The following is a 14,070-nucleotide window of genomic DNA, read 5'->3' as shown; positions in this document are numbered from 1 at the left end:
ACTTGTAAGCCAAAGAAATTTGTATAAAAATAGTATTACCATTTGAATTGTATATATTGCAAATAATTAATAACATAATAGCTGTAATGATTTTATAAAACACGAATATTAAAATAATATTTTTTTTAATATTTTAAAAAGTATTACGAATTTCTATGTTCTTATATGCTAATAAATGAATATTTTGTAGATTCATAGATTTAAATTAAGGGAAATTATAATAATACACAATTCCAATTTTGTGCTGGTTCTGTATCATATTGTATGCTATTGTATCGTTTTGTATACTCTTCCATTAATCTATCTAGTTCATCTGCAGTCACTGCAATTTGAAACACATTTATATTAGAAATTTATTGCAAGAGTACATAGTCATTCAAAATATGTACTGTTTACTTTAACACAATTGAGTAATATAAACTTACAAACATATGTAGCTATTATAAATGGATCTGATATATTATGTTCAATGACTTTTATAATATTATTCAAACGTCCAGCCATGCACATCATTTCGGATTCTCCAATTTTTTCTAATAAATTATAATTTGTATCCCAATAATACTTAATCTCGTGTTGCTGGAAAGCACAGTGTAATTCTTTTAACATCTGAAAATATAATTAATATGTAATATAATATACATTTTACAAGTTTATAACATATTATTTATACGAGCTTACTATAAAAAATAATAATTTGAAAGGTGCTGTATTCAAAATCTCTTCTAACTCCTCCAAGTTATTCATACATAGAGTTTCTATGTAATAACTTGCTAAGTTTTGCCAATTCTGCACGTCCCTTAGTTTCTGCAAGTATAACAGCAAATGTTATACAATATTAAGATTTTTATTAAAATATTTAATTTATTACAAAACCTTCATCTGACGTATGACTGGCTTTATACGACCATATTTGCTAAGAATTTCGCGTTCCTGGTAGTAAAATGAATGCCTCCAATGAAGATACTTTTTTTCAGAAGAATCAAATTTAGTTAAAGGTGCAATTGCAAACCATGTCTTGTTTTGACACTAAAAAAAAAATTATTGTTTCCATCTTAAAAAATATATCTATAATTTTAACCAGCGGTAACGTGATGTAATAACGATAACAATAAAAAGTGCAATTTTCACGATTTACGTAAACGAAGTATAGAAATATAATGAAATGTACGAACATTTTGAAGCTTATCCATTTCTATCGTAGATCCATCAAATACATCATTTTTGAAAAGTAATGCAGGAACTATATCAACATCCATATTCCAAATTTGCTCATTGATATTTAACATTAATGTAAATGCTGGACCACTCTTCTTTATTCTAAATGAGCACCATTTATTTACAATTAGTGGAAACTCATTTCTAACAACTTTACTTAAAATACTTTCGAACCACTGACGAAATTTATCTGGGTTAATATAATTTTCGGTCATGAAACTTAGTAATGTTCTGCAAAATATAGTGACATTAAGTATATACGAGTACACATATACATATGTACTTAGGTACTATGTACACATAATATTGTACAAATTTAGATAATATATATTAAAAGTAATTTGTATATATATATAAAAAAAATTTCATATTCAAGAAAATTTATCAAGTTCATCATAACTTTATATATATTTATATAATATATATATTATGTAATATTATATAGTATATATATATGAAATATGAAATTTTTTATATATAATTGTATTATAGTATACACAACACACGCGCGCGCGCGCATATATATTTCTTTTTTGTAATACTTTTTTTCTGTATTAGAAAGATTGCTTTGGAATGAGTCCATACATAAACCATTTTCTACTTGTATTTTAGTAAATGCTGGATAATCGGAATAAAACTAAAAATAAAAAAGTACAGTTTACTTAAGTCTATTATTGTTTATACTGATTACAATTAAAATTAATAATATTCATACATTTAATTCATCGTATTTAATCGGAAGTTTTAAAATAATATTCAAGTCGAACTCATTTGGGTTGCTAACTTTTGTACCTTTGTAAAAACTTCCACAAAATATTATATTTCTGTATGCTTTTGCAAACAATGTATCCTTCTGTTTCATTAAGTTTATTAAGGTTTCCATTATCTATTGTTAAATAAAAAAATGATTTTTAAGATTATTTTTTTAAAAATTCTTTTAAAAAATATATTTCTGAAATTTCTGAAAACGTACTTGGTGCAGAAAAATATTGTTCCTTCTGATCTCATCTTTGTCTAATGATATAAACATTTTATTTATCATATTAAATACAGTATCATCGGAATAATGTGTATTTAATTGAGTGGAGGCCATCTACGTATATGTAATAATATTTGAAATTAGGAAACTTGGATTTTTATAGAACGATAACAGTCAACATAATATATATATATATATATATATAGTACAAACCTTAAATATTAAAATTTAATCTTATTCTTGATTTTTTTTGTTATTACTTTTATAAATATTTCTGTAATGAAAATTAAAAATTGACAAATACAAATATAGTAGTTGGAAAATTGAGCAACTTATTTTCTAAGAAAATCGGTACGTACAGATAAATACATATATTAGCATAATACTTATCATTTTTAAGGTATAATTCATCTAATACAAGTTTAACGGCCAAAACGTATTTAACGGTCTACTATAATATGCAGAAAACGGCATTATCCTGCGATTTGTTTAATAAACTTATTAGTATTTTGAGTGTGTAATTTGAGTGTGAAATTAGATTTTTGAATTTAAGCTCATCTCAAGGTATAATAGGTAGTTGAATTTTAATCAGTTACAACTCTATAAAGTTGGATAAAATACATAGACCTCTTATGGAAAGAAACTTTTTTTGGAAAGAATTATTTTTATTCAAAATATTTCTTTGCTGAATTAGCAAAAATTCTTGTCAAATTGGTGGTTAAAATTACAGAATATCCTGCACATGGATCATTCCATGCGATGTCGGACACTTTTTGGTATGTAAAAGATTCAATATTGAAATTGCTCACCTCAAAAGTTTTTAATCACTCGTTGCATATCGTAGATATTATATTTATTGAAACAAATGAATGAATATATTGTGTTCCACGAATTGGTTTAGTAAGTCCACGTCTCTCTAGTAACACCTCCGAATGTTCGTTATATTCATGTAGAGAACTGAATTTAAAATTAATTTTTGTATGTATATGTGTTTTTTCTTTTGCAAGAACGATATTTAATTTTTTAATATAGAAGCAAATGCTTTACACAGACTTTTTTATAGAAATATATATACAAACATAAAACAAAAAAAAAGACAATATAAAATGATCTCAGAAAACACGTTTGCACTCATTGAATCCACATCAGAAACTGTGCATCCTACGCGTAAAAGCAAAGATATGAAGTTACGTACAAATGCATACGTACTTACATAATATGCACAACTTATCTTTATTATGAATAACGCAATTAAATATACATAGATACACGTTAGATTCAATACTGTCGAGTCAATTAAAAACTCAACTTGAGCGCAAAAATGTTAAAAATTCGGAACCACTCAAGGAATATAGTGGTGATTTCTACCAACTAATTTGGTAGACTAATAGTTCTACTATTTGATTTCTACCAACCAAGTTGATTCATTGGCGGTTCAACAGAAGTATACTTACGTATTTGAAAAGAAAAACCGTATAATTAAATCTAAGAGAAAACATTTGAAGTCGAATTTTATCTCTTACCTCGGACTTTAATCTCTTTTATAAATCGGACTTAAGGATATGTTGGTGAATGAAAATTTGTCAGAAAATTTTCCAACATTGTTTTAAACGTAATCTCCACGAAAAAAGTGGCATTATCCTATACAAAATTTCCAAAAATTTACGAGAAAAATATTAGATGCCAACAACACACAAACACACCGCAATTACGTTTCTAAAATTTATTTACAAACATACTTCACAATAGTTTAACCATAAAAAAAAGATGACCAACAATCGAGTCGAGAATAGATTACGCTATACATTGTTGAATAATTAGAAATAGTACGCAAATATTTCATAAAACTTTATCGTATGAACTAATACCGTACCAAGAATATTAAACGAGTTAATCTGAGTTTATTTCGATGATTCGGCTAAATTCAAAATCTTCGCACAAACTGTTCGTAGTCTTCGTAAAGTACGATCATCGAGGTCAGTGATTTTTCGCGCGATATCATTCAGTTCGTCGCATACGTTGTTCACACGATCGTCAACATCGTTCGACGTTGATGGACCTTCGATCGAATTCTCGCTCGATTGGAGATCCAATCTCGCGAGTTTCTCGTCCCTTTGCGATTCCTCGTAACGATAGCATACGTGGCAGAGATTTTTCGTATCCCTGGCCACGTGTCGCAGATAAACTCGAACGTCCGCGAAGTCACGAAGCTCGTAATAGGATGTTCCAGATAAGTACGCTGGAAGAGAATCGCTCAGCGACGGTTTCCTGGAGACCGCGGTGACCATTCTTGTGACCAGATCCTCGTTCGGGCACATGTGAGCCACTTGATCGAACGATTCGAGGGCCTCCTGTCGTACCCATGGATTCTCATCCTCCAGAAGTCGACAGTTCAACTCGGCCAGAGCGTTCGCGGTTTTAAGACCGCGAACACCGAACGAGTCGACGTTGTTCCTTAAATAATGCGACACGATCACCTTCACGTACGATGGGAAACACAAAAGTCCCATCATCACCGCATCCAAAATCTACGACCATCGAAAACATCTGATCATTAATTTTAACGAAACGTCTAGGGCCAATCACGGTAGCTGAGAGTGTGTTTCTCGTTCGAACGACGAACGGATTTAACGAATCGAGTCACCGACTTGTATCGTCCTCAGGGAAAATTCGTGGTACAAACGGAACAGAGGAGATTCTATGGCTCGAAACGTGAAGAAAATATAGAATACATACGAAACTGCATTCCCAACTGCATCGAGTTCGTACGGTCTACAGAGTCCGGTCCTGAGTATTCTAAAATACGAGTAGTTATTAAGCTTTAGATCGGTCAACTTTGAAGAGAAAACAGCTCGGCTTTTCCGTACGTGAAATCGTGAATATCGCAGGTGACCAGTGTTTGACACTGCATCCTATGCAAAACCATTCGCAATAACCGACCGTAGTGAAATTCGTAACGTCGGTCATCGGTTAGGTGTACGTGTACCGGATCGATTTTCAAATGAATTTTTCTCGAAAACGGAGCATCCGATGAAATTTCGTCATTCTTTGGTCCCCGTCCTATTTCGAGCCACGGGATCTCCCCTGCCCCAATCGTTCTAACAACGAATTCTCGTCCACGTGGCAAATATTATGAACGTAAATACTCGAACTCGGTTACAACGAGCACGGTGCGCTTTCGATGAGAACGCAGTTGTCGATTTCCTGGAAAAAGGAGCCCCGACTAAAAAAAAAGAAAACAAAAACGTTCTACTAAATTTCGTTCTTATTTCTTTACGTAGAATCGCTTTGTACAGCGTAAATGGATTACAACGAGGAAATTTTCTCGGTCCATCTCGGTCCTCGTTGCAATCGAGTTCGAACGTTCACGTTACGTTGAATTCAATTACGAAACGTTGGAGGAAAGCTGCCCTACCGTGACGAATGCGTCGTCTTGTATTTTCGCGGGTCGAGTAGCGTTGAATAATTCCCACATGAACTCCGACAGAATATCCAATTGTCTACCATCGAAGATCTCGATCGTGTTCGCGATCAAATTCCATATTTGCGACAGGACGTTTACGGTGTTGGTCTCGCCCTCGTGACCGAGTTTCCCAATCACGAACATTAGGGTCCTCTGATCGAAACACGATACCGGAACAGAAAGAACAACAATCACAATTTTACGATAAATAATACCGATCCGTGATCGAACTCGACTTACAACGCGATTCCAATTCCGCAGGGTAGGTTGCCGTTGCAATTCCGCGAACGTCGCGGGGATTTCGTTCATTAGGGAAGACAATCGATCGCGGAGAAACGATTTTGTCCTCGGTGGGAAAAATCGCGCGACAGGTTCCATCCACGATGGATCCTCGAGATCGTCGAGTTCCGTCACGAGAACGTGCCTCGTCTCCTCGGAGAGTAAACCGTACAACCGACCGATCAAGTTCTCCAGTATAACGATTTCAAGATCGTTTCGTCGTTTCATCGAGGCGGCGTAAATCTTCAACAAGTACTTCACATGGCTGACGCAAAGCTCCGAAGAACCGATGCTGAAAAACCAAGGTGACCTTGTCGTTAACCGGTACTCTCCGTCCGCGAGAGGAAGGCTGACGAACGTTCTCGCCTCGTTACCGAGGCGCAGATCCGATATGCGAACAACGGAAACGGAAGTAGAAAACTATCGAACGAAAAGGAAAAATGATCGATAAATAGAGTTATATTTATTTTAAATTAGAGTTATATTTTGGCCCCACTCCTGGGCCAATTATTACGCGGGATATTTAATTAATCGCGATAAGAACCGCGCGAACTTACGAACCGAATTGATAGTTTTCACCGTGTAACGGTGACCGTGCAAACTCGTTCGTCGCTTTCGAATTGCATCGCGGTGTATTAATCGTTCCCGGCTTGAACGTCTATAACTGGTTGGTGGTCGTGTGCTCGCTTACGGATGCACAAGACCGAATTCACGCTAACCTCGAGTCAGGCAACCGTCTGTCGACCGTCAATGGATTTTATTTACGCGATTCGAAAACTGTCCGTCACCGTTTCATCCACTCGTCTCGATGTAAAACTCATTTGCGAAACGTTACAAACGACGGATCGCTCGACGGACGGTTTTTCGACGGGTTAGCGTGAACTCGGCCCGATTTACGCTACCGGCCTATAAAGCACCAGATGTCCGAGCTGAGCAATGAACTCCATAGTCGGTTGCTCAGCAAATGTTTCAGCAAGATCAACTCCAACGCGTAAAATCCATCCGCGGGGATCTCACTGATCAGACCGCAAATCGAGACCAGAGTCACTTCGTACAACGTGGCTCGTCGAGGTCGTTCCCCGATGTCCTGGGTCCCTGGCAGCCGGATCTCCGCCGCGTGAATCTCCTCTTGCACTTTTTAAACACAGAAACGTCCATCGATACACTGAAATCGATCTACCGATGTTCTCCGCACCGTTGAGAACAAAAGTGATTGCGACCGTGAAAGGTGAATCACGATTACGGTGTCTTCTCGATAAATGTGAAACCCTTGGGACCAAAATCCTCGATCGAGAGGGAATAAACATTCCCAACGTACTTTCTAGAAAAGTCTTCCTCGACTCCCAACAACACGAGTAACTTATTATTACGTTTCGCGTCGAAACGTAACGTAAGTTGAATTTATTAATACTTACGTTCGTTGATGTTTGTCAAGCCGATATCGATAATTGATTCCGCTCCCAGTGTCCATTTACAGTGATGCTCGTACGGCGTGCCGATCAATTTTCTCATAATGCTGATTGTCAAGAAATGATAGCCCAATTTATCGACGTTCGTTTCGTTCCCATAGTCGAAGAATGCCTAAAACACTTCAAGAATGAACGTCGAGGCCACGCTCGAAGATTCTTATTCTCATGGAATCGTGTTATGATTGTTTCGACACGTATACCACGCGATCGTGTGCGGAAATACCATAGTCGCGTTCGCTTAGCACGCACCCGGAACGCCGATAGGCGTTCACCGCACGGGCTATACCCAGATCGACCGAATGCCTATGAGCGTTCATGGTGTCGAAAGAATGAAATGAAATGCGAGGAACGAACCTGTTTAAAATCGGAGATTTTGAAGACGGTATCTAGGAGTGGTTCGGATCCCCTCGAAATATGAATGTTTATCAATTCGATTACTTTATCGTCGATCTGCCGTATTTGTAAAAACGAAGGGGAACACCTGATTTCGAAAAACAGTTTGTAAATTGTAAATCGATAGAAAAAGTAAGGCATTTGATACTTACGGTTAGAAAAAAAAAGAAAAGCAAAAGAAATGCGAATAATCGAATACCTGTACATTTGGAGGAGAAGTTCAATCGTGAACGGAAGTGTTTCGTTATTTATACAGGAACAATAAGCGGCGAACAATCTGTCCAAAATTTTTAAGGAATGACCGATAACTTTTATCCTTCTCTCGTCGGGTCTATCGAGGGAATCCTAAATAATTGTAGATCGAATACATGAAAAATTGGTACGAAGTTTCCACCATAAGTCTCAAGTCCTCTTCGGAATATACTTATTTTAATGGTCCACGAATTCTTTACTGTTGTCTCGAGCAAAGATGTACATATTTTTCAATAATTTTGTTTGTTAAATAATCTATGCGTGAATTGTTAATTGTGTAAATTTTTGAAGTTCTCGTACAAATAAATATGGACCGATAAAATGCATTCCGCAGAGGAATAAACAATTAGGGTATCGTATATACGCGAACGGGCATACTACATCTTGTGTTTCATTGTTTCAACGTTATTTACGTATTCATACTGCGAATTGTTTAGCCACGTTGGTATACTTTGATTATTATCTGGCATTTATAGCCTACGACAACGAAAAATCACGTCACCGTTCCTCATTTCCGATTAATGCTTATCAATTGATTACAGTCACGAGTATCGACAGCAGCTGTACGGTATAAGGCAGTATGAACGATCTTTTCACATGGATATCGTATTTCGATTCGGAGAATAAGAAACGAACGTTAAACGCGAATCAAAGGTTTATTGATCAATGTAAGTCGAAATAAACAGATAGGCTAAATTAGACTCCAATATGGTCGAAGATAAACGCAAGTAAAAATGAGGAGTCATTTATCAAACATTTTCTCCGGAATACCTGAACGTAATTCTCATGTTTCTATCCACGCAATAAATAAATATCTATATCTTTCCTAATATATTATCTAATTAATAAATTAATGCCTATATTTTCCCTAATAAATTATTTAACTTATAGATAAATATCTAATACATTATTTATCTAATAAATAAATATTTAATACATTATCTACCTAATACATAAAAATCTAATACATTATCAATCTAATAGATAAATATCTAATACATTATCAACCTGATAGACAAATATTTAATACAGTATCTACCTAATAGATAAAAATCTAATGCATTATCAATCTAATAGATAAATATCTAATACATTATCAACCTGATAGACAAATACTTAATACAGTATCTACCTAATAGATAAAAATCTAATACATTATCAACCTAATAGACAAATATTTAATACATTATTTACCTAATAGATAAAATATCTATCAAGTGGATATCGCTCTTTAAAAATACCACACAATAAATTGTTAACTGCGCGATCCTGACCATATGTATGTATTAATAGCTTCGTACGTTTCAATACACAATGAGTCAGCTATCGGCTAATACATACCTGAAGCAACGAAAGCATCGAAGACACATCTTTGGTCGTTTGCTCGAGATGCGAAGTAACGCTGGTCGATTTGACCCGTTTGATATCGTGCTGGTGAATAATCGCCAATTTACCAAACACTTTCGACGTTTCGACGAACGTCTTTAAATCCAATTCATGCGCGATGGTGACCAACGATCCGATTCCATCGATCGCTAGATTGAGTAAAGTAAATGGGATCAACGCGTTAATAAACGTGCACTTTAATTCGAATAGTCAGCGATACGGATTCCTTTAACGAGTACAAGCCCCTCGATACTTTACTTTCGATCGCTATTGTACACGTTGCGCAACATCGATCGGTGCAGCGCGAAGAAATCGATGACTCGCTTACAAACGCAAGTGCAACGGATACGTCGATTGTTCGAAAATTTAATCGATAAATCGACCAAATAAACTGTCACCGACTGTATACGTTCGGAATTCCACGAAAAATTCTACCGACGATTTACACGAAATTGGATTCCTTCTTGTATCCTGTCGACGTACTCGATAAGGATAAAAGTGGCTCGGGTTAAAGAATCGTTAAGACGTAATAGGATCGCTCACCTTTCGCTAACAGTTCCGTTTCCGATTCCGTATCCGTGTCGAAAACGATTACACTCTCCAAAGTGGCCAGGAATAGATTCAAGATCGTTTTCGCCTTGCGAAAGAGATTCGTTAATTTTTCCGATACGCCCTCGAACAAAGTACCGTACAATTTCGTACTGAAAAAGAAAATTCACCTATGTCGTGTGGGAGTATTGTACATCGATTCGATCCGTTAAATTGGCGGGAAAACCGCTTCGCGAGATTCCTGGTATTATATACGTTACTATAAAAGTTCAAGTATCGGTAAATCTTAAGTTTCACCGGATTGATCCGTAACTTTTCCCATTGCGAGATGGAAAATATCACGAAACATCTCGAAAATTTTTTCAATTCGGATCTTTGCTTTAACGTGTTACTTTAACGTGATTTTTATTTATATGTGCTCCATTGGATGAACTTGTTGAAATTGTTTTCTTCCATAGATACGAACTTTTACAAAATACATATACCTATATCGTATTTCCAAAGTTTCAACTGTATACGTTCGGAATGGATCGGAGTGAGTTTGGGCTAGATCTTTTCAAAAAAATTGAACACAGAACCGGTACGATCTGGTAAAAGTCCGAAACGAAAGGATTTCCAAGCTGTTTTCGGATATTTACCATTTCACATTGGTAAATGCGAGGATCGATCGACGAGACCTAGGATTTACCGATCTTCGAGTTTTCACGGTGACGTACAAACATATGTAAATGAATCGATCAGTCGAGAAACGGTACAATTCCAAAAACAATATTTTGGGATATTTGAGAAAATAATAGTTTTGCACTCGTTGAACTCGAACGAGTACCGAAACACGAATAAAGAGTGTCTATTTACTTTTGAACTGTACTCGATTCCAACTCCTTGTCAGTTCTTTGTTACATACATACTTATAGTTTCGAGATTACTTAAAAATGATCAAACTTTAAATTCGTACCGGTTCATCGACCGGTGAATTTCATCGGAATCGTTCGTAACGTTTATTTTATCGATTTCTCGTTATCGTGTCAAAAATTTCTTTAATAATCGAATTTCGATCGGTTTCTTCGCGAATCGCGTTCCTTGTGTTTCTCCGAACCGATTAACGGAAACTTGATAAACGTTTGATGTACTTCACCTTACTCGACAGTGTTCGAATACCGATTTTATCGTTCTAGGAACGTTCTCCGTCAGGGATTTGAGATTAGCTGCAGATGTTTTGCAAAGTTTTGATACACGCTGCATAGACTTCTCCCAAACGTTCAGCAACTCAAGACAAACAGACAATTGTCGTTTCGCGTCCTCCAGAACGTCCCGTTCGACATTCGCGTTTACCGTTTCGTCGATATGTTTCAAGGCCTTGTGAAAATAAAGAAGAATATTAAAATTAAAAAAAAATATACAATAATCGATATAATTCATATAATTGAATTTCTGTGAAACTACGGAGTAACACGTTCACAGTCAACTGGATCGCGCGCAAAAATGACTATATAGTTTCTATCCGCTGGATATGTATTTGTAACACAAACACATATCGCATCTTGTTATAATAATACCGGATTCGTGATGGCCTATTATACAAATCGTTTGAAAAATCTCCGTGCACGAAGGGTCCCATGTGTCCTTCGAATATGTAAACGTAACGATAGTAAATCAATATCGTAACGGTACTCGTACGATGCAAACTTTCCGAATCGAAGAAACCATTTTTCTTGTCTACGAACACTTTTCAATGACACTAGTACGATTTATATTATCGGATAAATATCAGTATCTGTGGATAAAAATCTAATTTTATTTTCTCTCAATTCGATAAAAGTTTAATTCCTCGAAGTGTATGTAACGAAGTAAATGTTAATTGAAAACGATACAATGACGACGCGCTCTGATCGGAAAAGAATGTTTATTGAGAGATTATCAACGCATTGTCTCGCTAATGCGTCATTCACGTGGACTGTGAACGTGTTAATATTGAGAGGAATATCGTATCGAGGATTTACCTCCATTAGAAAATGATGCGCCAAAGGTAGGATTTTACTGAAAATTTTCTCGTCCAGCGAGTCAATCGGACAAGAGGATAAACATTGTTGCAGCGCCTGCTGCAAGTGTTCCTCCTCGAAGTTCTTGCTCAGGTTTTCCAAGGCGTTGTAAACACTCGGTCAAGGAAATTGTACGATAAAAGAAATCACGCAACGTAATATGTGAATAGAACCACAAGAAAAGGATATTTTTAATATAGACGTGTGATCTTCGGAGTGATCCTCAAGGACCTCGTCGTTATCGGAGAAAGAATCGTCGAGCAGAGACGCAAACGAATCCTCTTTCTCCATTTCCTGAAAGAAATTCACGAATTCGCTGTTACAATGTCCAGTTTCGATACTTCGGAAAGGTCACGTGTCTAAAGGCATCGCGACACGTGATACGATTCACATGCGAGGAAACTTTTTTTTCTTTTTTACGCAACGATCGAGAGGCACGTTATGCACAGGGTATTTCAAAAACAGTGAGCGAAACATCTGATACGGATTTTAGCATATCGCGACGAGAAATGTTTATCGTTTCGATAAACCTCGACACGTACCGATCTTGCTCCTCGGATTGTCCCACAATTGTACCTATAAACAATTTCACTTGGTTCGAATAGATAAAACTCGTAACCAAGGTTTTGATCAATGTTACAGAAGTGCTCTGTATATTTATCTCGGGGATTTTCCAGTTCATCGATACCTTTGTTTTTATATACATAAGTGTTTCTTTTCTCTACGATAAATGTTCGCTCGAAATGGTCACTTCGTTTATTTATTTCATCGTACGATTCGAAGATAGAAGTTTTTGCATTTGTGTACGTAATATCGGAAAAGTACATTGACATCGAAGTGTGTCGGTATTAAACGGTTCGTAAAATAATTTCTAATCCTGTTTCTCGTGTCGCGGGCAAATCGACCGTCTATCAATCGGCCCGATCGCGGAATGGGGCCTCGAAAATTTCTTGGCAAGCCTCGTAAGTCGAACTTTCCTGTCTCGATCGAGCACGATAGACAGTCGTTTCTCCAGAAACCGGGGCAGGGATGGGCAAACTCTTCCATCGAATTATAAAACTACGAAAACAACCCTTTCAACCGATAGAGTAATTACATTCTACCTAATCGTGAGAGATAATTTGACCAAGAATCGATAAACATACGGATACTCTGGCCAATAATGTAAACGAAATAAATCATTTTTAACACGGTTCAAATGTTAGGAAAACTCTCGATCATTCTACAAAACTGTTCTCCATCTATATCCATCCTAACCCGAACAGAATGATATAAAAAAAAATCGAAACAACAATTTTATTCGCGATTGATGCTCTCGAGAGTATTTTACCCGATTGTTCCAATTCTGAAATATTTTTATTCACCCACGATCGAATAATAATATTAATTTGAACGAAAGCTACGTTTACCAGCACTCGTTGGTGCGTTCGATACATTGAATAGCAGCTTCGCAAAGGTGTCGAGTACACCGTGAGAATGTTTCGAAATTGACAGTGTCGTTCGTCGACGATATTTTAAATCCCTAACACGTGAATCTTTTAATGATAAACAATGTAATGTAACGCGCGTGTCCAACGATAGAGATTCGAGTCCATGAATTCAGAGACGATATTCGTCGTTGTCGAGCACCGGACACGAAACAACGTAACGAATAAACCGTGGACAAGACTCGTGGTTCTGATGGACGAATTATCCATCGGTTTGCCCATCCCTGCACGTCGAAGTCGCTGATAAGAGGGGCAATTAAGGCAGCGAGCGCTAATGGGCGGACTCTCTTAATTTTCGGGGATTCGACGTGGCCGAGTTCCGGGGCGAAAGTTTCTCGTTTAAATCCACCCGTGGTGGGCAGAGAGTGACTTCGCGGACGAAGGAGCGAGTAAGAAAGAGACGAACGAGAGAAGCGGATTCGAATGATCGCCGATGCCATGGTAACACCGGACAACAAGCTGTCAGATGATAGGCAAAGTTTTGATCAATAATACCGGGTGACTGCCGGGCGAATTCGAGTTTTAATGACACCGATGGAAACGATGAAGCAGCGAC

At 36.7% G+C, this 14,070-nt stretch overlaps 2 protein-coding genes across 3 annotated transcripts; both read right to left on the bottom strand.

The window, feature by feature from the left end:
• Nucleotides 1–35: 35 nt before the first annotated feature.
• Nucleotides 36–3,357, bottom strand: Cglr1 (cGAS-like receptor 1). 2 transcript variants are annotated; one of them, XM_076313886.1, is made up of 11 exons: nucleotides 3,007–3,357; nucleotides 2,557–2,675; nucleotides 2,411–2,471; nucleotides 2,192–2,311; nucleotides 1,934–2,104; nucleotides 1,761–1,855; nucleotides 1,176–1,449; nucleotides 877–1,029; nucleotides 682–807; nucleotides 426–609; nucleotides 36–322 (listed from the first exon to the last, which is right to left on the bottom strand). In XM_076313886.1, exons 4-11 carry the CDS (start codon nucleotides 2,309–2,311, stop codon nucleotides 216–218), a joined length of 1,230 nt encoding a protein of 409 aa, XP_076170001.1. In that variant the 5' UTR covers nucleotides 2,411–2,471; nucleotides 2,557–2,675; nucleotides 3,007–3,357; the 3' UTR covers nucleotides 36–215. The 2 variants fall into 2 exon arrangements, with proteins under 2 accessions (XP_076170001.1, XP_076170000.1); XM_076313885.1 differs by lacking the exon at nucleotides 2,557–2,675.
• Nucleotides 3,358–3,911: 554 nt separating this feature from the next.
• On the bottom strand, nucleotides 3,912–12,709 carry LOC143148385 (FIGNL1-interacting regulator of recombination and mitosis). Its single transcript, XM_076314688.1, has 12 exons — nucleotides 12,570–12,709; nucleotides 11,989–12,142; nucleotides 11,124–11,344; nucleotides 9,983–10,140; nucleotides 9,395–9,588; nucleotides 8,001–8,146; nucleotides 7,763–7,889; nucleotides 7,355–7,520; nucleotides 6,842–7,073; nucleotides 5,901–6,231; nucleotides 5,613–5,813; nucleotides 3,912–4,725 (listed from the first exon to the last, which is right to left on the bottom strand). Exons 1-12 carry the CDS (start codon nucleotides 12,707–12,709, stop codon nucleotides 4,099–4,101), a joined length of 2,697 nt encoding a protein of 898 aa, XP_076170803.1. The 3' UTR covers nucleotides 3,912–4,098.
• Between the last annotated feature and the right edge of the window lie 1,361 nt (nucleotides 12,710–14,070).

Source organism: Ptiloglossa arizonensis, chromosome 6 (genome assembly GCF_051014685.1).
Source record: "Ptiloglossa arizonensis isolate GNS036 chromosome 6, iyPtiAriz1_principal, whole genome shotgun sequence".
NCBI lineage: Eukaryota > Metazoa > Arthropoda > Insecta > Hymenoptera > Colletidae > Ptiloglossa > Ptiloglossa arizonensis.
This window is presented reverse-complemented; position numbering and strand designations above follow the sequence as displayed.

Bases quoted from the DNA above. Each gene is read 5' to 3' on its own strand.
- Cglr1 (XM_076313886.1), bottom strand. From the start codon at position 2,311: ATGGCCTCCACTCAATTAAATACACATTATTCCGATGATACTGTATTT. The intron at 1,030-1,175 runs GTTCGTACATTT...TTTTTTTTTTAG, and splicing joins AAATGGATAAGCTTCAAAAT to TGTCAAAACAAGACATGGTT. The intron at 323-425 runs GTAAGTTTATAT...TTCAAATTGCAG, and splicing joins TATAATAGCTACATATGTTT to TGACTGCAGATGAACTAGAT.
- LOC143148385 (XM_076314688.1), bottom strand. From the start codon at position 12,709: ATGAACTGGAAAATCCCCGAGATAAATATACAGAGCACTTCTGTAACA. The intron at 10,141-11,123 runs GTGAAGTACATC...TTTCTTTTTCAG, and splicing joins TTCGAACACTGTCGAGTAAG to TACGAAATTGTACGGTACTT. The intron at 7,890-8,000 runs GTATTCGATTAT...TTTCGAAATCAG, and splicing joins CTTCTCCTCCAAATGTACAG to GTGTTCCCCTTCGTTTTTAC.